This window comes from Molossus molossus, unplaced genomic scaffold (genome assembly GCF_014108415.1).
Source record: "Molossus molossus isolate mMolMol1 unplaced genomic scaffold, mMolMol1.p scaffold_m16_p_7, whole genome shotgun sequence".
Classification (NCBI taxonomy): Eukaryota; Metazoa; Chordata; class Mammalia; order Chiroptera; family Molossidae; genus Molossus; species Molossus molossus.
In genome coordinates, this window is record NW_023425401.1 from 109,791,434 (window position 1) to 109,813,435 (window position 22,002).

The 22,002-nt window shown below is 40.1% G+C and overlaps 1 protein-coding gene across 8 annotated transcripts in view; it reads left to right on the top strand.

The window, feature by feature from the left end:
- GALNT11 (polypeptide N-acetylgalactosaminyltransferase 11) overlaps positions 1-22,002 on the top strand; it is a 40,952-nt gene that overhangs the window by 16,725 nt on the left and 2,225 nt on the right. For 3 of the 8 annotated variants that reach the window (XM_036246668.1, XM_036246670.1, XM_036246671.1), the window contains 9 exons: positions 194-526; positions 6,761-6,884; positions 8,217-8,383; positions 10,790-10,915; positions 12,900-13,046; positions 13,325-13,574; positions 17,044-17,161; positions 18,379-18,531; positions 20,516-20,734. In XM_036246668.1, coding sequence (XP_036102561.1) covers positions 229-526; positions 6,761-6,884; positions 8,217-8,383; positions 10,790-10,915; positions 12,900-13,046; positions 13,325-13,574; positions 17,044-17,161; positions 18,379-18,531; positions 20,516-20,734 — 1,602 coding nt within the window. In that variant the 5' untranslated portion in view covers positions 194-228. Of the gene's footprint in view, positions 1-193; positions 527-6,760; positions 6,885-8,216; positions 8,384-10,789; positions 10,916-12,899; positions 13,047-13,324; positions 13,575-17,043; positions 17,162-18,378; positions 18,532-18,991; positions 19,931-20,515; positions 20,735-22,002 lie in introns of those variants that run through there. The other 5 variants (XR_004957337.1, XR_004957336.1, XM_036246674.1 and 2 more) reach the window with 5 other exon arrangements.

Below are 22,002 nucleotides of genomic sequence, written 5' to 3' on the forward strand. Positions count from 1 at the left end.
ATTGCTGAATTTATTTTTTTAATTTGGTTATCCACATATCTTTTTCCATTTGAATCCTTGTTAATAGTATGCCTGGGGATCCTAAGTGAATAGTTCAGAAGTGCAGTTGGGTGGTTTGGGAAACTGCCTATGAGCTTGGTGGATGATTTACAGGTGTCCCGCAGTGTCTGACACATCTATCCTTCTCTTGCAGGGGAATGAAAATGGCCCTTCAGCTATGCTAGGTCTATGATGGGAAGTGTCACAGCTCGCTATTTCTGTTATGGATGCCTTTTTACTTCTGCGACCTGGACGGTTTTGCTTTTTGTTTATTTCAATTTCAGTGAAGTGACTCAGCCATTTAAGAATGTGCCCATCAAGGGGTCTGGGCCCCATGGACCGTTCCCCAAAAAATTCTATCCCCGTTTTACTCGAGGTCCAAGTCGAGTATTAGAATTACAGTTCAAAGCTAACAAGATTGATGATGTGGTAGATCATCATATTGAAGATTCAGAAAAAGGCATTGTGAAATTCTCTTCTGAATTGGGTGAGTGTATTTGATTTTTTGCTTAGCATGTCAAAATATTTTATCATTGGAGGTTTAAGTTTTAATTATTATTTAAATCATGTGTTGCTTGGGATTAGAAGTTTGTCATTTCTTCCCCACCAGTTTATTTTGTTCATGAACTAGCTGGGGTCCTTATGATTTTTGATGACTTAGAGTGGTGTTATATTCTAATATGTCCAATTCTGACTTCAGTATTTTATGAGGACTTGGGAGAAACTAGTAAGTTCCAGAATAGAAAATGAAAAATTAAGTGGCTGGAAAGACAGTGAAACCTCTGGAGGAAGATTTAAATCGCTATCATTATTTAATTTCTGCTTATAATAATTAATAAGTTGCTGGAATATACTTATTAAGTAAATATAGGATTTTATAAAACCTAAGCATAAAATAGAATTTTTTTTTCTTTAAAAATTCTGTTCAATTTGGTAGCAAGAATCTGTTTGTTTTTTTGAATTATTCTAGAGTACTGGTTTTAGCAAACTTTATTTTAAGGGATAAAGGAGCCATTTTGGTTTTCGTTAAAACTAAAGAAATTTGATCTTGTGGACGCATCAAATAAGTAATATAGTAAAAGATTTTGATATATTGAAAGATCTACAGAATATAAAGGAAATGTTATATTTTTATTGGATCATAGTTTCAAAAATAAAATCAGTTCTAGCACTTAAAGATTTTTAACACATGAAGTCAAAAGTATTTATAGCCTGGCCGGTGTGGCTCAGTGGTTGAGTGTCGACCCTTGCACCAAGAGGTCATTGGTTTGATTCCTAGTCAGGGCATATGCCCAAGTTGTGGGCCTGATCCACAGTGGGGGGCATGCAGGAGGTGGCCAGTCTATGTTTCTATCTCTCCCTTCCCTTCTTTCTCAAATCAATAAAGAAAACAAATTTAAAAAACATATTTAAATTATATGAGGAAACAGAAGCTAATACTTCCATTTTAATAAGATACATCTATTGTTTTTCAAATAGCCATGTAAACATGTTAAGAGTATTAATGGGAAAAGTTCTTATTCATGGTTATTTTGGTAAAACTTTTATAAAGAACTAACACTGGGTTTTTACCATTTTGAATGGACATTGTATTTGCCTTTGAAAGAAGCGGTGAGAGAATTGTAGCTATTTGAAATGACAAACCCAAATTGCTTAACTGAAGAACCAAATTCTCAAAAGGACCCTAAAGAATACACAACAAACTATTATAGCTAGTAAATGAATTCAGCAAATTTGCAGGGTATAAGATCAACATGCAAAAACCAGTTGTACTTTTGTACACTAGTAATGAATAGTCTGAAAATTAAGAGAACAGTTCCATTTACAATACTATCCAAGAGGAATAAAATACTTAGGAATAAATTTAACCAAGGAGGTGCAAGATTTGTACACTGCAAACCACAAATCATTGCTGAAAAAAAGTAATAGTAGGTCTAAATACATCGGGAAAAAAAACCTAGGTTCATAGACTGGAATACTAAATACTGTTAAGATGTCAGTACCACACAAAGCCCGCCACAGATCGAATGCAAACTTTATTGAAATCCCCCACAGCCTTTGTTTAAAAGATGGAAAAAGTCTTATTCAAAAATTAACATGGAATTTGTCCACATGAGAAATGTTCAAACCTGTAGAGAATTTTTATTAAAATGTATTTGAGCCAAAAAGAGGATAGACCTGGGAGCAAGATCTCAACTGACCAAGAGAAATGCTCCCGAGAAAAACAGTCTGCAGTTCTTTTCATGTATTAGAGATGAAGAAGGAAGGAGCGAGCGAGCGAGCGAGCGTAAAAGAGATTACATGGAGGAGGGAAGAAGCAACTCGGGGTGGGATTCCAGGCGCATTAAGATTATGTGCTTTCTGGTTGTGACTGCCCACCATGATTTGCCCAGTTAGGAATTTTTGATCAGATCACCTTATGAGGTTCCTTTCCATAGAACCTCTTTTTTTTTTTTTTTTTTGTACACAAATTGCAAGGGTCTCTGAATAGCCAGAAAAATATTGAAAAAGAACAAAGTTGGAAGACTCACACTTCCTGATTTCAAACTTTCTACAAAGCTACAGTGTGATACTGGCATAAGGACAGACACTTATGAATACAAAATAAACCCTTTGACATCTGTGGTCAGTTGATTTTCAGAAAGTGTGCCAAGGCCATTTAATAGGGAGAGAATAGTCTTTTCAACAAATGGCACTGGGACCACAAGGTACCCACATGCAAAGGAATGAAGTTGGACCCTTACCTCATACATGTAAAAATGAACTCAAAATGGATCAGACCTAAATGTAAGAGCTAAAACAATAAATTCCTTAGAAGAAATCATAGGGATAAATCATGACCTTGGATTTGGCAATGGTTTCTTAGATATTGACACCAAAAATACAACAACAACAAAAAATAGATAAATTGGACTATCAAAATTAAAAACTTTTGTATATCAAAGAATACTACCAAGAAAGTGAAAAAGACAATCCCAAAAATGGGAGAAAATGTTTATAAACCGTATCTCTTACAGGGGTCCGTTATCCAGAATATCTAAAGAACTCTTACAACTCAATAAAAAGACAGAAATAGCCCAATTAAAAGTTATATTTTTGTCCTCACTCGAGGACATTCTTGCATTTATCTTCAGATAGAGCGGGAGGGAGAGAGAGAAACATCGATGTGAGAGAGACACATTGAGTGGTCGCCACCCACACAACCTCAACCAGGCCGGGGACCAACCACAACCAAGGTACATGCCCTTAGTGGTTCTAGCAGGAACCGAACCTGGGACTCTTCGGTCCACAGGCCGACGCTCTAACCGCTGAGCTAAACCAGCCAGGGCAGGAATAGCCCAATTTAATAGATATTTCTTTAAAGAAGATAGCTATCCAGCACATGAAAAGATGTTCAACATAATTAGTTATTACAGAAATGCAAACCCAAACCACATTGGGATACATTAGCTAGGATGGTTATAATTTTTTTAAAAAGGGAAGTAACAAATGTTCATGAGGATGTAGAGAAATTGGAACCCTCGAATGTTGCTGGTATGAATGTAAAATGATGCAGCCACTGTGGAAAAGAGTTCCTCAGTAAATAAGCGTATAATTACCATATGACCTAGCAATTCATGACACTCCTGGATATATACCAAAAAGAATTGCAAGCAGGCTTTCAAACAAAACATGTACAAATTGTCATAGCAGCATTTTTCTCAATGGACAAAAGGTGGAGACCTCCCAAATGTCCATCAGCTGATATGGAAGGACAAACAAAATGTGGTATAGATACAGTGGAATATTACTCACGCATAGAAAAAAAGTTATATATGCTAGATGAATTTTAAAAACATAAGGAAAGGAGGACACAAAAGGTCAACTATTGTGTGATTCCTTTTATATACAAAATGTCTAGACAAATTCAAAAAGAAAGCAGATTAGTGGTTGCCATGGGCTGGGGGAGGGAGGAAAGGAGAGTGATTGCTTTAAGGGGTACAGGGTTTCCTTTTGGAGTAGTGAAAACATGCTGCAACTGGGTACTTGTGATGGTTGTACAACACTGTGAACACCTAAGTGTCACTAATGGCAAATTTTATGTCTGTACATTTTACCATAATCCAAACAATGGGAAAAACCCCACTAAATTTCTCATGAAGTTGGTTTAGAAGGAATTAATATAAATCAGTCTAGTAATAGTTAAAAGTACACTGATTGCTAAATAGGGCACTATCAACAGTCAGGGAAAAGAACCCATAAAGTACATTTTAGAAAAATTATCAACAAAAATTAAAAATAGATTTTCTGATTTAATCAACAGTTATAAAATTAATTGAAATAGCTCACCTGGCATGTCATTTCATTGAAATTTAGCTATAATTTTATTAGTGCAAGAGAAGGAGAAAACTAAGCTAAAGTGATCTCTTTTTCCTCCATTTTTAAGATCTACTCTTAGCAACTTTTAAATATATGATGCAGTATTTTTTTTTTTTTTTTCCTCACCCGCGGACATTTTTCCATTTTTTGTACAGATAGAGTGGGAGGGAGAGAGAGGAAGAGAGAGAGAGGGAAACATCGATGTGAAAGGGACACATCGAGTGGCTGCCACCCGCACGACCAACCAGGGCCGGGGACAAACGACGATGCAGTATTTTTAACTGTAGTCACCATGCTGCACTTCACATGTCCAGAATTGTAACTGGTAGTCTATACCTTTTGATACACTTCATCCAGTCCACCTCCATCCCCCTTCCAATCTCTGCCAACCACAGATCTGATTCCATAGTCATGGTGGGGCAAAAGTAGGTTTACAATTGTCCTAATGGAAAATAACACAATAAATAATAACACAAAAACGAATTTTGTGTTTTTCATACTCACAACTGCAAACCTACTTTTGCCCACCCTGTATAAGTGAGAGTCATACATTATGCCAGTATTTGTCTGATTTATTACAGTTAGCGTAATGCCCTCAAGATCCATCCATGTTGTTGAAAGAGCAGGATTTCCTTCTTTATTATGGGAATAATATTCCATTGTATGTGTGTGTATATATACATACACATACCACATTTTCTTATCCATTCATCTTGATAGATAAAAAATTTTTTAATATGGAATAATTGTTCAACAGGTCTATATTAGAAAGTAAGTTTTTCCAATATTCAGTATGAGATAGTCCTTTCTTTGATATTTGTTGAATCCAGGAATATTTGTTGAGAATCTAATTTGTGCAAGGCTGGTCTAGGTGCTGGGTATCAACCAATTTTTATTTACTTTTTGTTTGTTTTGAACATAACCAAAGTCTGTATTCTCATGGAGTTTTCATCTTTATATAAAATGCTAAAAGAGCTTTGTTCTTTTGTATTTAACAAAGGATGCACTCCAACTTTAAAAGTTCTCATGGATGAAGAGGTGGTGTTTCCCAAAGTGGATCTGTAGTCATGCGGTCAGATAAATTGGGGGAACACTGCCTTCTATATACCCTCCCCATTATTAAAGGATTAGAGTTGTCCTGCCATAAAAAAACTACTCAACTTTTAAAATCTAGCATTTCCCTGACTTATTTGACTAACACCTGTTAATGTCCAGTGGAATTAGTTTTCACGACCAGACTTTGGGAAGTGCTGCTGCAAGGTAGTCATTCCGTGAGGAGAGGCTAAAAGTTGACATGGGAGAGAGAAAGCAAAAGGAGGTATGTTCTTGGTCAGGGGAAGATGGACAGAATGCTCCAGCAGGGATGTTAGGTTGAAGAAGTGACTTTGAGCTCTGCAGAGGGCTTTCTTGACTGATACTGATTAAGCCTGGAACCAGTGACTTTTTTTATTTTTTTATTTTTTATCCTCACCCGAGGACATTTTTGCATTTATCTTCAGATAGAGCTGGAGGGAGAGGGGGAGGAAGAGAGAGAGAGAGAAACATCGACGCGAGAGAGATACATCAAGTGGTTGCCACCCACATGACCCCAACTGGGGCCTGGACAAACTGCAACGGAGGTGCGTGCCCTTAGCGGGAACCGAACCCGGGACTCTGGTCTGCAAGGCCGATGCTCTAACTGCTGAGCCACACTGGCCAGGGCACCAATGACTTTTTTTTATCCTCACCCGAGGACATTTTTCCATTTTTTGTTCAGCTAGAGTGGGAGGGTGAGAGAGGAAGAGAAAGAGAGAGAAAAACATTGACATGAAAGGGACACATCGAGTGGCTGCCACCTGCACAACCCAACCAGGGCCGGGGGACAAACCACAAGCGAGATACGAATCTGGGTCTCTCCAGACCAAAGGCCAACGCTCTAACCGCTGAGCCAAACTGGCCAGGGCACCAATGACTTTTTACAGAAAGGTTTATCAAGTCTTTATTAGGGGAAGGATTAATATAAAAATTTGCTGACAACTGGGACCTGTTGAGGCATATGTGGGTACTATAATTACTGCTTTTATGGACACAAAAATCGTAAGTTTTCTTTTTTTGGTCAGAGTTATATTTTTCTCTTGAAAATATTCTTAAGATTATGACTAGTGAGAAGATGTCATTTATGGTTAAGGTACACTTTCTTTTTGAGCTGGACTGATAAAAATTGGGCTTTAACCTTAATTTACTTTTTCAAAAATGGATTGAAAAACATGGCTATTTGGTTATAAGGGTTTAAAGTCAAGGTTTTCTTAAGATCATAACATAACAGTAATTGCAGTAATCCTTTGCAGATTTCACACACTGACTTAATTTCACTTTTTTGCAGGTATGATTTTTAATGAACACGATCAGGAGTTGAGAGACTTGGGGTATCAGAAGCACGCCTTCAATATGCTTATCAGCAACCGCTTGGGCTTCCACCGAGATGTGCCAGATACAAGGGATGCAGCGTACGTTCCTTATTGGCTTCTGCTGTCACCTTAGTAACATGGTGCTTTCAGGGCCCCGCAGTGAGTCTTGAGGCGGCGTTGATACTTTGCAGTTAAGCTTTATTATTCAGGATGCTGGAAAACTTAAGGCAGATTTCCACTCTTACTTTGCTTGAATCCACAGAGTCTGAGACTGTACTAACAAAGTTCTAGAGCTTGCCGTGTCTCTTAAAAGTTAAAATCATGTGGGGAAAAGGAGAGAGGTGCTAACTGCGTATCATTTTATAACCTTCTGAGCATAAGTTTCTAAAAAAAATGTTTATTGAATTCATGGCAAAAAGGAATAAAATCAGTGAAGAATTTTACTCATCTCACTTTTGTTTTCATTATTTTTGTTTCGTCAAAGGCTTTTCATTCATATGGTTAGTTAGTCATTCCACATACAGACTTTTTTGAGTACTTCTGTTTGCTACACACTGTATTAGGCCTCAAAATAAACAGATTAAGACATTTCTGGGTTCACAGGCCTTCAAATCTAACAGGGGAGGTAAATAAGGAAACAAGTAATTGTAGTAGCACAGGAATGAGGACTGTGACAGGAACTGGTGAAATGGGTTCCCCAAACTGGAGTGGCCAGGGGGGTTTCACAGTGTGATAACTGAGCAGTGATGCAGGGGAGTGGAGAACAGACTGAGGCATAAAGCTACACAGTCTGTCCAGGGGCTGACACGATTCACTTAGGCTCTAGTGGAAGGCTCTGTGCGCCATGCAGAAGAACACAGAGTTCCGGATTCGATTCTGTAAGTTACTGGTCTTTTATTGTCTCATAAAGCCACCTATTAGTTGCTTACCTGGAAGCTCTTCCATTATCTTGATACATATCATAGTTTACTCAAATCTTTTCCTGTTATTGGGCAAAAAGTAAAATTTTAAATACAAAGTTTTATGTTTCTTTATTTCCTTTGGAACTCTCATTGAGAAGAAGCTGCACACCAGCTTACAAGTGCTGCGCTAAAACAGTGAAGGAGGAGGCCAATCAATGTCTCTCTCCCCCTCTTTCCTCTCCCAAAATCAATAAAGAAGAAAAAAAACTTGCAATGATTTTGTGTTACCTATGCACCAAAAAAAAATCAAGTTTTTAAAGTGTTGATCAAAATATGACCAAAGTAGCACATATCCGAGGCAGGAGTTATTAACAAATGTAAAACTCTTGAGTAAGAAATCACATTATTTTCTTAAAAGCTTTTAAAAAAGTTGTTATAATGCAAGGAAGAGGCTGAATAAGGTCATAGTTATTAATAACTTAAAACATTTGAGTCTTTTAAAATGTTGGGATTTTTCTCATCTTTGCAGATGTAAAGACAAGACATACCCAGCAGATCTGCCAGTTGCTAGCATTGTCATTTGTTTCTACAACGAAGCCTTGTCTGCTCTGCTCCGGACTGTGCACAGTGTCCTAGACCGCACACCAGCCCAGCTTCTCCATGAAATCATTCTCGTGGATGATGACAGTGACTTTGGTGAGGAATGTGGCAACTGGTACTGTAGATCTAGGCTGTTGTTCCCTGTGGTATTGATGACATCAGCGGAGCCAACCATTCACTCCATAGCGGATGGGAGAACCCTATGGGCTTGCAATTGCAGTGGAGCCAACTACAAAGAAATGCCTGTCCAGTGATTACGGGCTAATTTTGCAGAAACTGCATCACCTTTGTAATCTGTTCACAAACTCTGCTACCCAAATTTGGCCCTTGGAATTTTTTCCTTGGCTTACGTTTTTTTTAAATCTTTTTAGTTTGGGCCATGTATGACAACCCACAACTAACATCATACTCAAAGGGGAATAACTAAAAACATTTTCCTTAAGAACAAGGCAAGGTTGTCCATTTTCACCACTTTTATTCAGTATAGTGTTAGCAATCCTAGCCACAGCAATCAGACAAGAAAAAGAATTAAAGGCATCCAAATTGGAAAAGAAGGAAAACTGTCATTATTTGCAGAACCCTAAAGATATCACCAGAAAACTACTAGTACTGATAAATGAATTCAGTAAAGAAGCAGGACACAAAATCAATATTAAAAAATCGATTGCATTTTTATGCACCAATAATGAACTATCAGGGAAAAAAATTAAGAAAATCCCATTGGTTTGTTCCCAGGTGGCTATGGAGTAGGTGTAAGTTACACTCGCACCTCCCAGGATCAAGTTGGAATTACAACCAAATTATAGAACAGTCGACCTGAATAACAACTGAAGACTATCTGAACAGAGTTCTTTTAACTAAGTATATGCAGAAAAAGCCATGTCAAGACCGGTAGGAATAGTAGACACACGAAAAGAGAAGAGATTAAATACAGATTGACAGTCACAAAACAGTCACGGGGATGCAAAGTACAGCCATAGGGAATATAGTCAGTGATACTGTAATAACTATGTATGGTGCCAGGTGAGTACTTGAAATATCGGGGGACTGCTTTGTAAAGTATATGATTATCTAACCACTATGCTGTACACCCGAAACTAAGCCATAATAATGTTGAATGTCAGCTAAAAAAAGGAAGCACATGTTGCTGCATATTTGGTGATATAAAGATAGATCAATTTGGTTGTAGTATTGTTACCTTGATTCACCCACACTAAATTTTCCCATTTGTCTTTTACCTAAATTGTATTAAATTCAATTCATGTGCAGGTTTAAAATGAAATCTTGTTTACAGTGATATTAAAAAAAGAAACAACCTAGGCATAAATTTAACCAAGGAGGTAAAAAAGCCTGTACTTGGAAAATTATGACATTAAAGAAAATACAAATAATTGGAAGCATGTACTATGTTCATGGATAGGAAGAATATTGTTAAAATGTCCACACTAAGAGCAGTTTGTGGATTCAATGCAGTCCCTATCAGAATACCAAAGGCATTCCCTAAAATTTGTATGGAACCACAAAAGACCTGAATAGTCACAGCAATCTTGAGAAAAAAGAACAAAGTTGAAGGAATCATGCTACCTGATATCAAACTATACTACAGGGCTATTGTAATTAAACCGATATGGTACTGGCATAAAAACACACAAAGATCAAGAATGGAGAGCCCAGAGATAAATCTACATCTGTATGGTCAATTTGTGACAAAGGAGACAAGAGGCTATACTTTGGGGTAAACAGTGTATTCAATAAATAGTGTTGGGAAAATTGGAAAGATACGTGCAATAAAAATGAAACTAGATCACTGTCTTACACCATATACAAGAATAAACCCAAAATGGATCAAATCCTTAAATGTAAGACCTGAAACCATAAAACTCTTAGAAGAAAACATAGGCAGTAAACTCTCTGACATTTCTCTTAGTAATATATATCCCCTTGGGCAAAGGAAAAATAAATGGGACTACATCAGATAGCAAAGGAAACCATCAACAAAATGAAAAGGTAGCCTACTAAGTGGGAGAAATTATTCACCCTTGGACAGTCCTAAACTAATAAAAGGCATATTTACTGCTGCTATTATATAATTTTTGGTAGGGGCCAGCCATAGAAGTTGTTTCTCAATTATTCTGAAATGGAGTAAGATTTGATAAATTATTTTGAAACAAAAACATTGACATCCTATTTTCTTTGTTTTATATCTGATTTACATGCAGTAAGGGGGATATTTCACTCAAGTAGGCATTTCATACATTTTTTAGGCAAAGCATTGTGCTAACTGCTACCAAATACAACTAAGTGTATAAGGTAACTTCCTCTTGGCTAGTATTCCAACTCCTACCCTTTATCTCTTTTCCTTTTCCCCCCTTATAGCTGCAACCTTAAAGCAGAAGATTCTATAATTTTACGTGAAGTTTGTGATTTCAAGTACCATATACAACTTTAGAGTACTATGAAATGTCTCGTGGTTTGAATAATTGTGGGACTCTTTATTTTCAGATGATTTGAAAGGCGAACTAGATGAATTCGTCCAAAAACACCTCCCTGGAAAAATTAAAGTAATAAGAAATAGAAAGCGTGAGGGATTGATTCGAGGAAGAATGATTGGAGCAGCCCACGCAACAGGTATAACTTCCCGTTGGGTTTGTCGGTGGGTGCTGATGATGAGGGGTGCCCTCGGAGCCTCCGCTGGTTCTGCAGAGGTCTGGAAAGTGGGTCCCACGCGGGCACTGGCCGCCGGAGAGCAGGCTCGTCCGGCCTTGGAGAGGCCTTTTCAGAGCTCGGGCCCTGCTGTCCCAGAGCACAGACTCCGGGGGGTGGCCGAGCGCAAGTCCTCTCATCCATTTTTTTAAAGACACTTATTAATTACTGCTCCTCAGATATGTTTATATCTTGTTCTCTTGTAAGTAAGAGAGTCCAAACTAAAATGCCCTTGAAGTTTTGTAATTTTTTTTTTAATCCTCATCCAAGGATATTTTTCTATTTATCATCAGGTAGAGTGGAAGGGAGGGAGGGAGAGAGAGGCACATTGACTGGTTGTACAACCCGACCGGGGCTGGGGACGAACCAGAACCGAGCTATGTGCCCTTGACCAGAATCCAACCTGTGACTCATTGGTCCATGGGCCAGTGCTCTAACCACTGAGCAAAGCCAGCCAGGGCTGAAGTTTTGTAATTTTTTAAAAAAATGTTAAATGTGTGTACCCAAACTGTTTGATTTGAATTATGCAATAAGTCTTGAAGTGCGGAGGCATACCACTGGGAATGTTAGTTGGGCCAATAGACATGATATTAAAAAGGCACTTTCTTTAAAAATCTCCTCTTAATCCTCCCGAGTCCATCAAGGAAAAAGTCTCTATTGGTACAACTGTATCTTTAAAACCTTTCCAACTTACACTTAATTCAATCCTTTAAAAAACAAAACAAAACCGGTATCAAATTCAGAAACTTCTGCTAAAAATATATCTGCTTAGTCTTCAGTTACATTGTATTGATGCCATTGTGTAAGGTTGGTGATCCTGCTTGTCATTTATTTATTTATTTTTATTTTTTTATTTTTTTTTTTTAATCCTCACCTGAGGATATTTTTCCATTTTTTGTACAGACAGAGTGGGAGGGAGAGAGAGAGAGAGAAACATCGACGTGAAGGGACACATCGAGTGGCTGCCACCCGCACGACCGACCAGGGCTGGGGACAAACTGCAACCGAGGTACGTGCCCTTAGCGGGAACCGAACCCGGGTCTCTCCAGACCGCAGGCTGGCGCTCTAACCGCTGAGCCAAACTGGCCAGGGCCTGCTTGTCATTTATGATCTTGGTAAAAACATTGCCTTTAAAATACATTCAAGTTAAATGAATTTGTTTAAAAATATTAGGTATATAATATTGCACATAGTATGTGGATATTACCCCCCCCAGTCATGAAGGTAATTTATTTCGGTCTGGCTGCCAGTTCAGTTGATGTATTATATGGCATAAAATGTAACTGCTACCCTCCCAGTTCAAACAATTGAACCATTAGTTTTATTCCAAGTCAGAAACAGGAAGTCTTTTATCTAGGAATTCTGCCTGAAGTGTACTGTTGTGAAAAAACTTAGACATTTTTAACTCCTCTTAATAAATGTGAGTGGAAATGATGGTTTCTTTGATAACTGCATGGTTATTCTGAGCAATTGAGAAAAGATAATCTCATTGTCAGCAGCATTATTATTCTAAAGATTTATCCATGAAATGTATTGCTATAGATTTCACATGAATTACTTAAAGCACCAGTATCATCCTATTTCAGTTAATGATAGCCGAAGTCCTGCAGGCAGCCACATTCTCCACAGTGCCAGTGAGTGAGCTCAGTGTCTGACCAGCCTTGTGAGGATGCAGAGTGCGCATGCGCAGCTCGCCAGGTGGCAGGCTACAGGAGGAGGAGAGCTCACCTGTCCACCTGTCAGTGAGCAGCGAAGTCAGTCAGATCAAGGTGGTTCTGAGAAAATGTTTTCTTAGTTTTTCTTAATTCTAAAAATGTTACTGTTTTCAATTTAACTAAATGAAGATTACATACACATGGTCACGCTGAACCTGAGGCTAACTTGCCCAAAATTGGCTTGTTTCTGACAGATCCTAAAGTGTATTTGAACAGTGACCAGCAGATCATGATGAAATATAGAAACTCAGTAGCATGTTGTAACAGTGTGGCACTTCAGATGCACCCTCTTGCCACTTCCCCACCAATGCTCCAGGGTTTCTCCTGCCCCGCTGCTGTCAGTAAGTCACGCGGCTCAGTCAGCAAGTCTTTGAGTAGAATTAGATTGAAAAGTCATAAGCCTTGAATTCAGTCTGCACATGACCTCAGGCTACATGGAGAGGAGTTCTCCTTTTGTGTTAACTGGTTCAGTTTACTGTAGGTTTAATGAGAAAGGAGGGAAGTCTAAAAACGAAGTCCCAGCCAGAGGCAGCGAATGGAACAGTGGGTGTGCAGGAGGGGCGGCGGCGGCGCCTCAGCTCGCAGGTGAATATGTAGAGCGTGCTGTTTGCCTCCTCAGGGGAAGTCCTGGTGTTCCTGGACAGCCACTGTGAAGTGAATGTGATGTGGCTGCAGCCCCTGCTGGCCGTCATCCAGGAAGACCGGCGGACTGTTGTGTGCCCGGTGATCGATATCATCAGTGCGGACACGCTGGCCTACAGCTCGTCCCCTGTGGTGCGTGGAGGGTTCAACTGGGGGCTACACTTCAAATGGGATCTTGTTCCCCTTTCTGAGCTCGGAGGACCAGAAGGAGCTACTGCACCAATAAAGTAAGATTTCTGCTGTGCATTAGAAATTTCCACCATTACTCCTTCAGAAGAAAAAGTATTTCAAAGATAATCCCTTCTTCATAAGAAGCAAGTGTTGGCTTAATTTGTCCGTTAAAATGCTGAGTGCTCACTGAATTTTGTGCACTCTGCCAAATCCTATGGGCAGATTCATGAGTAAGAAATTGTCCTGCTCTCAGGGAGTCACATCTTAGTGAGCAAAGCTGATGGAACGCAGTGTCCTAGGGTAAGTTGTATAGGGGACCTTGGGAACGCCCTGTGTGCTACATTAGTAGTAACTAGCTTCAGTTCTTTGCTAGTGTGAATGCTGCTCAGAAGATCATTTGATATATAGCATTTCCTACAACCAGGATTTTTAGGATGGATTCCTAGCGTATGAATTATTTTCACTTCTCATCCATATTCTCTAATGTTATAAATCTGCTATGAAATGTTATTTCTCCTTATTTTTGTTTTCTTTTCAATTTTTCATGTCAGTTTCAGAGATTTCTCTGTATTTCTACTTTCAAATTTCTTGGACCTGTTCTTTTTAAACTTTTCTATAGTAAAAACAAAATGGCATAGGGAAAAAGTGCATATTTGCGCACAATGTAATAGTTATAATGCAGGTACCTGTGCAACTACCACTTGGGTCAACAAACAGCACCAGATGCCCCCACCCCCTTCTGGTGACAGCCCTGCCCTATGTCATCCCACCTGGAGATCAGCTTCTTCCTGTAGTGTTTGCCAGGGTGTGTGCATCTCTAAGCAATAATGTTTAGTTTTGCCTGCTCGTGGGCTTTATATAAATGAATCCATGGGACTCATGATTTTGTCCATCTGCATTGCAGTATATAGCTGTAGTTGATTCATTATCATTGCTGTGTAGTATTCTATTATATTAATATAATTTAACCAGTTTGCTTTTGGTGGGGTGGTTGGGTTGTTTTCATTTCTGTTTTGTTTTTTTACGTGGCAAACAGTGCTGGTACCAACATTGTTATTTGTGGTTTCTGGTTTACAGACGTGGAACTGCCGGGTCGTAGGGCACACCACTCTCACCTTAGTAGATGAGGTTTTCCCAACACCTCAGGAGACTGGAATGCTGTTGGCTCCTTAGCTAGCCTTTGGGTACTTGCCAGCTTCCTTTCATCTGAACCAGACTGTCCTCTAGGGTGGTTCACAGAGACCTTGGCCAGTTCCAGGTGTCTGATGTGGCTGTCTTCTGCTCTCCGGTTGTGTAAGAAGCTGTGAAGGTCATGAAGAGAGCACACCCAGCTCTCAGTCATCATCTTCACATGCTTGTCGCTGTTCTTGCTCCCTACCAGGGGTTCAGTGTCGGGCACTGCCCCTCTGCCCCACAGGCTCTGCAGATCAGGAATGTAGGGCTGCTTCTGGGCCCTGTCCTGGTCACCAGGACCTCACGTCCTGCCATTACTACCGCCTCTCGGGTCGTGTTTTCTTTATTAGAAATTGAAATATGTGTAGTCCAAAAATGTATTTCTTAAGTTTTCCTTTGCTAGTGGAAGAAGAAAGTACCCCAGACTGTTACATGTACTCTAATTCTCAGTTTAGTGCTGTTGCCAGGTTTTGCCTATTTCACCATCTTTATGGGTGTTTTTCATTATTTAGTTTTTTATATTTTTAATTGAAGACCTGTATTGAGTAACAAACAGGGAACTCAGGTGGAAAGTGGCTCTAGCCCTGTCTCCCCCCCGCAGTCCTCCCCAGAGGCACCTTCTTCTCCTCACCCAGGGACATTGTCTGCATTTATCTTCAGACAGAGCGGGAGGGAGAGAGTGGGGAAGAGAGAGAAGCATCGATGAGAGAGAGACACATCGACTGGTGCCACCCACACAACCCCACCAGGGCCGGGGACAAACTGCAACTGAGGTACGTGCCTTTCGCAGGAACCGAACCCAGAATTCTCCGGTCTGTGGGCAGTGCTCTAACTGCTGAGCAAAACTGGCCAGGGCAAAGCAAATTCTTTTAACTGGTTTTATTTTTGGTCTTCGTTTCTCACTTCAATTCTGTAGGTGATATGGATAGCCCTTTTTTCAACATCAAACCAACTTGAGACCCTTCTGGGAAAAATTAAGATTTAGTTCATTTACCTCACTCCCTTGTACACTTTTTTTTCATTCCTCACCTAAGGATATTTTCTACTTATCAGATGGAGTGTGAGGGAGGGAGAGAGACAGAGAGAAACATCGATGTGATAGAGAAACATCAATGTGATAGAGCCACATTGACTGGTTGCCTCCTGCATGACCCGACCAGGGCCGGGGGCAAACTGCAACCACTGTACGTGCCCTTGACTGGAATCGAACCCGCAACTCGTTGGTCCATGGGCCAACACTCTAACCGCTGAGCCACACCAGCCAGGGCTTATTTATTTTTTAGAGAGAGAGAGAGAGACATCGGTTAGCTGCCTCCTGCACACCCCTACTGGGGATTGAGTCTGTAACTCGAGCATGTGCCCTGACTGGGAATCGAACTGGGACCCTCTATCCTTGGGATGATGCTCAATCCACTGAGCTACACCAGCCAGGCTTGAACAGTTATAAAATAACTCTATTATTTGACCCCCTTGCACATCCGTTTTATTGGAGATTGTTTCTCTTTCATGCAATAGCTTCCTGATTGCTTGGTTATTTGCTTATTTTTGTTTAGTCCCAGACACTATATGAAAAATTGTAGAAATACATTTGTACCTGTGGTGATGTTTTCTTCTTGCATAGAGAATTTCGCTTCACTTGGGGAAAGCAGCTTGGGATGTTAGAATCCAGGATCACCTAATCCAGTTCCAGGACGTGAGGCCTGAGAGCTGGCCTTGCTGTGGGAGGGCCAGTCCACTCTGCTGTCTCCCTAACACAGGTCTCAGTTTTGACATGTTGGGCCGGATAAATTCTTTATGGAGCAGCATATCGGACTCAACCCATCAGAGGCCAGTAGCAACACCCACACCCAGTCTGACAGCTAAGAATGTGTTTAGAAGTTAAAGAAATGTTTACTTGGAGAGAAAACACCCTACTTGAGAGCCACTGGTCTAACACATGTTATGAATCCAATTCATAGTGGTGGGTTTGTCTGGTCTCAGCTTAGCAGGCTCTGGAGTCCAGCTTTTATCCCATGGCTCTGAGAGACTGCCAGGAGGAATTAATTCTTCTCAGGTGCATTTCTGTCAACAATGGTTGTAATAAAATAAAAAAAGTACTTTTGATACTTAGCAAAATAGCCTTCATTTTACCAGTTATCTAATATCACTAGTGACCTAGAAAATTTGCTTATGTGGCCCAGCTCATTCCCTGATATTAGATGTTTCACAATAGTTAGTCTGGTTTTTACTAGTACTCTTCCAAAGCTACTGTTCCAAAACAAAAGAGTAGCTAAATTGACTGTACTGAAAATTTTAAAACAAAAGAGTAGCTAATTGTATAGAATTGGTACAATAATTATTTTTCTTTTCTAGGTCCCCTACAATGGCTGGAGGATTGTTTGCCATGGATAGAAACTACTTCAGTGAGCTCGGGCAGTATGACAGTGGCATGGATATCTGGGGAGGAGAAAACTTAGAAATATCATTTCGGGTGATTTTACTTATTTTTTGCATGCTTAGATATTTGTGTGTTATTGAATATAATTTTCATCCATGATTCCATATTTTCTGTAAATGCTCTTTCATTGCCTTTATTAAGAAATTATCCTTAATGATTGCTACTTTGCCATAATCTGAGATGGATAATAACCACTCAAAATCTCAAAAGCATATAAGAAACCTTATATTTATTTAGTAAGAATTCAAAAAGGGTGTGGGATATAAATTTAGAAGACTTAATGAGCAAGCATTTAATGTAGTTTATAGTTGGGATCAGGTTTCCCAAGAGAAATTACTAATTGCTCCCCATTTCACTTTTAGAAGTAGCCTAGTTTATATGACATCATTCATCACCCCATGAATAGCTTACTGAATCCTGTATATCTACATGTCCTTCCAAGCTGAGGAAGGAAAGGGGGCGGGGAAAGAACTCAGGGACCACCATTCCTGTCTGGTCTGGAGAGCAGAGTCAGCACTCAGACACTAGCACCAGCACCTTGTGTACATGTCACTTTGTGTGTTTGCAAATGTACTCACCACAGTATTATTAACAGGTAGTTTTTCTTATGTAATCTTTACAGTTGTAAAGTTAAGAATAGATATTCAGTCTTATTTTGTAAATAAGGTAATTGAGTCCCATAAAAATTAAAATAACTCATAGGGCCTGTTAGTAAGCATTCCTTGTCCCTAAGTCCTGAAGATCAAGTTTCTTGATCTGTTAAAACAATTGTTGGTAGTAAAAAAACTACATTAAGAGTTTACTTTCTTTTAATCATAAGACAGGTGATTATAAAAAGTATATCCTTTGACTATCTTCTGTTTGAATAAAACATCTTGCAAAGTCCCACAAATGGCTGTTTTTGTTTTTTGTTTTTTATCCTCACTCGAGGACATTTTTCCATTTTTTGTTCAGGTAGAGTGGGAGGGGGAGAGAGGAACAGAGGGAGAAACATTGATGTGAAAGGAACACATCAAGTGGCTGCCACCCGCACGACCAACCAGGGCCGGGGACAAACTGCAACCGAGGTACGCGCCCTTAGCGGGAACCGAACCCGGGTCTCTCAGGACCGCAGGCCGACGCTCTAACCGCTGAGCCAAACCGGCCAGGGCCCACAAATGGCTGTTTTAATGATTAGTTTCATGACGATTCTTACGCCGACTTCACAGCACTGTGGGGCAACTATTGATACGTGTTTTGCTTCTGACCAGATTTGGATGTGTGGAGGTAAGCTCTTCATCATCCCTTGCTCTAGAGTTGGACACATTTTTCGAAAAAGGCGACCATACGGTTCTCCTGAAGGCCAGGACACCATGACACACAATTCCTTGAGGCTGGCACACGTTTGGTTGGATGAATATAAGGTGAGCTTCAATTTCTCATTGAGAGGGATGAATGGTGGGCCATTGCTCCTTTGGGGCTTGCTTTTCACGCCTGTGTATTTCTGTTGGGGACCATCTCTTTCTAGGTTTCTTTTCTCTCTTCACATGGGGTTTCACTCTTTTGTTTTTACTCTTCTTTTAATTTTCCAAGTAACCACTCAATAACAAGTAATAGAGCCAACATCAGAAGAAATTGTTTCTCTTCAGTTCCTTTAGTCCTTCTGGTCCTCCTCCCACAGACCCTGGCTCATTTCCTTTGCTCATTGGGCTTCGCTGTGACCCCACCCAGCTTCCAGTGTTAGACTCTGCTCACGTAATAGTCCTTCCGCACCTCCTGTGAGACACAACCCGCAATGTTTTCTCTCAACATCTTTATTGACATGTAATTCAAAAACCATTTAGAAAATTCTGTCACCCCAAAAAGAAACTCTATGTCCTTCAGCCATCACTTTCCCCAGCCCTGGACTGAGCTCCTTGAGGTCCAGCTCCATGCCGAGCATCTTGGAATCACTACCGTGGAACACAGCAGCCCTCGGAATGTGGCCCCCGGCCCGGAAAGCCCCGCCCACCCTTCCAGGGCCCCTGCCCAGGCAGAGCTGCTTTCACAGCCCGGTTGCCAGAGCAGGTGCCGTGTCCCGTGCCGGCGCCACATTGGTGGGGCCCAGTAAGTCATGGCTCTGGCAGCAGACCGCATCCTTCACTGCCAGTTCCAGCGCATTCAGACGCTAAGAAGGAAAAGGCCGCTTTATCTGAGCATGTCATGGGTGAAGTAGTAGAAATGATTGTGTCAGCCCTCACCTTGTCTCTCAGTGTTCGCAGTGAGTATGGAGACAGTGGTGGTTACCAGGAGAAACGTGTGCAGGAGTTTGAGTTGTAACCGAACTAGCCCTTTATGTCAGAGAAGGACTCACACACAACCATGGTTATTTGGGAATCACGTGGGAATTTGGCAGACATTTTCTCAAAAATGAGCCTCTCACCTCAAAGGAAACAACCGCCAGCACTTGTTGCTAATGATAAAACCTAAGCTTTCGGGAAAATTAGGACTTGGGGAAACTTGCATCCTCTACCATGAGCTTGACTGCTTCCTGGCTCTTCAAAACTGCTGCTGAGATCAGTGGTGCTATTTATGAATATAATTTTTTGGGGGGATATTGTATAGTGAAATTTGTCTATTAGGAAGAACTTCGAGGATCAGTATTTTCCAAGTGACTAATGCATAAAGGTATTAAAATCTTGCGTGGACAAAAGAACCATTCAGAAAGCAAGATAAGCAGGTAGATTTTAATGCAACAGTACAAAAAGCTCAAAGGGATGGTTTCATAATCTACTGCCACTAATCTTGAAAAGTTACTGAGCTTTAATGGCGTATCAAAAAAGAACAGCCCTAATTATCTAATTACTAAAATATTTTTATTTTAAAATATGTTTTCATTAACTTGTATTTTAAAAAATATATTTAACCTAACAAGGTACAGGAACAGGTTAAATGTATATATGAGTCCAGCTCAGTTCCTTTATCTACTGAGCATATTTGCAGGAGTATAAAGCAGTCACTGTTCTCACTCAATTTTTATGTTAATAGGTGGTGAATTTAAACTTCTGATGTGATAACTATCAATAGGTATAACTTACAGGATCTCCTTGGAGTCTTTGGTGATTTTTAGAATATTGAGTCCTGACAGCAAACAGTGAGAACGGCTAATCTCATACGTAGCCTGTTGCATTGATTCTGAAATGCAGTTTAGAATCAGTTTACACATTTTGCCATTTATGAAATTGAGGCTTACAATTTAAGATGTCTTATTATCATTGTCAATTATGGACCTAACTGTGTCAAAACTTTCTGTTGCCACTTTCCTGTGAATATAAGAAAACATTGGCATGAAAAATATCATAATCCATTTTTCAGTTTTTTAGACCCCAGATATAATTGATACTCGTTCATTCTCTTTTTTAAATTTAGGAGCAGTATTTTTCCTTAAGACCTGATCTGAGGACAAGAAGCTATGGAAATATCAGTGAGCGTGTTGAACTGAGGAAGAAGTTGGGTTGTAAATCATTTAAATGGTATTTGGATAGTATTTACCCAGAGATGCAGATATCTGGGCCCAATGCCAAACCCCAGCAACCCATTTTTATCAACAGAGGGCCAAAACGCCCCAAAGTCCTTCAGCGTGGAAGGGTGAGGAAGTAATCTTATCAAATGTTTTCATTAAGTGTTGTATGGTATAAGTGACATAACAAATGTTTATAGTGAGCCCTGGCTGATTTTGCTCAGTGGTTAGAGCATCGGCCCGCGGACCAGAGGACCCAGGGTTTGGTTCCTGTTCAGAGCATGTACCTCGGTTGCAGATTGTCCCGGCTGGGGTCATGTGGGTGGCAACTACTTGATGGGTCTCTCCCTCTATCTGAAGATAAATGTCCTTGGGTGAGGATAAAAACAAACACAAATGTTTAGTGATAGACTGAAGCTTGCCTTCCCTTATATTCTTTTATGAGGATTTCCTTTCCTCAGGTGTAAGACCTTAGACATTTTAATGCCTTCACTGTTAGGATCCTTTGCCTAGCATTGTGAAGAGAGCATGACTTCTAACTTCTGTGAGTTATATGCCAGCTTCCAAGAGGGATGTAAATAGGATTATACAAATAAAAGGCAGTATGAGTATAAAATTCATTTGGCAGAAACATGTCAAATAAGGAAAACAAAAGAAATTAGGGCAGCTGTATACTGCTTGGCCTCAGGTCTTGGAACTGAGTGCAGACAGAAGAAAAAGCTGGGTTCAGGTCTAAGTATTGGTATAAGTGAAACTTCACATCGGGGGTCTAGCCAGAAATTCTTCCTTTTTCCTGAATCATTTCTTGCATTTTCTTTCTGAAAGCTGTGCAGATACTGTCATTGCTGCCCAGTTTTCTTCTGTTCCAAGGAAGGCCCTCCTCTTGAGGTTCTGTCACAGGGCCAGCTGTCTGGTAGCTGGCATGAAGCCTAGAGCTTTCCCCCTTCTTGTTCTTTTCAGATGTAGAGAACCATCGAGGGGCTTTCTGTGCCTGTGCGGCTAGTTGACCCTCCCCATTATTCTTGCCTGTACCCCTAGCCGCGCTTGGCAGCCCTCGTGCTGAGGCTGTTCTCTGCTTCTTGCTTTGGAATTCCTGTGGCATTTATAACGTCTAACTCCAGTTGACCATGAATGTCACATTGATTGTGTAGTGCTTGCTTTCTATCCTTTTTAGTACAGAGATCATTTCATTTTCTTCCTTCCCTGCAGGCGATTAATAAACCTGTACCTGTAGGTAGAAATTCTACTTGACATTAACTATAACCTTGAAGTCTGTTGTAATGCTTCTATGTACTGAAGCTAGAATTTAGGAATAAAAAAGGCTTTTATGACCTTTGGAATTCATACCTCTGAAATATTATTTTCATATTTCATCCCAAACTTTTGCTGGCATTAG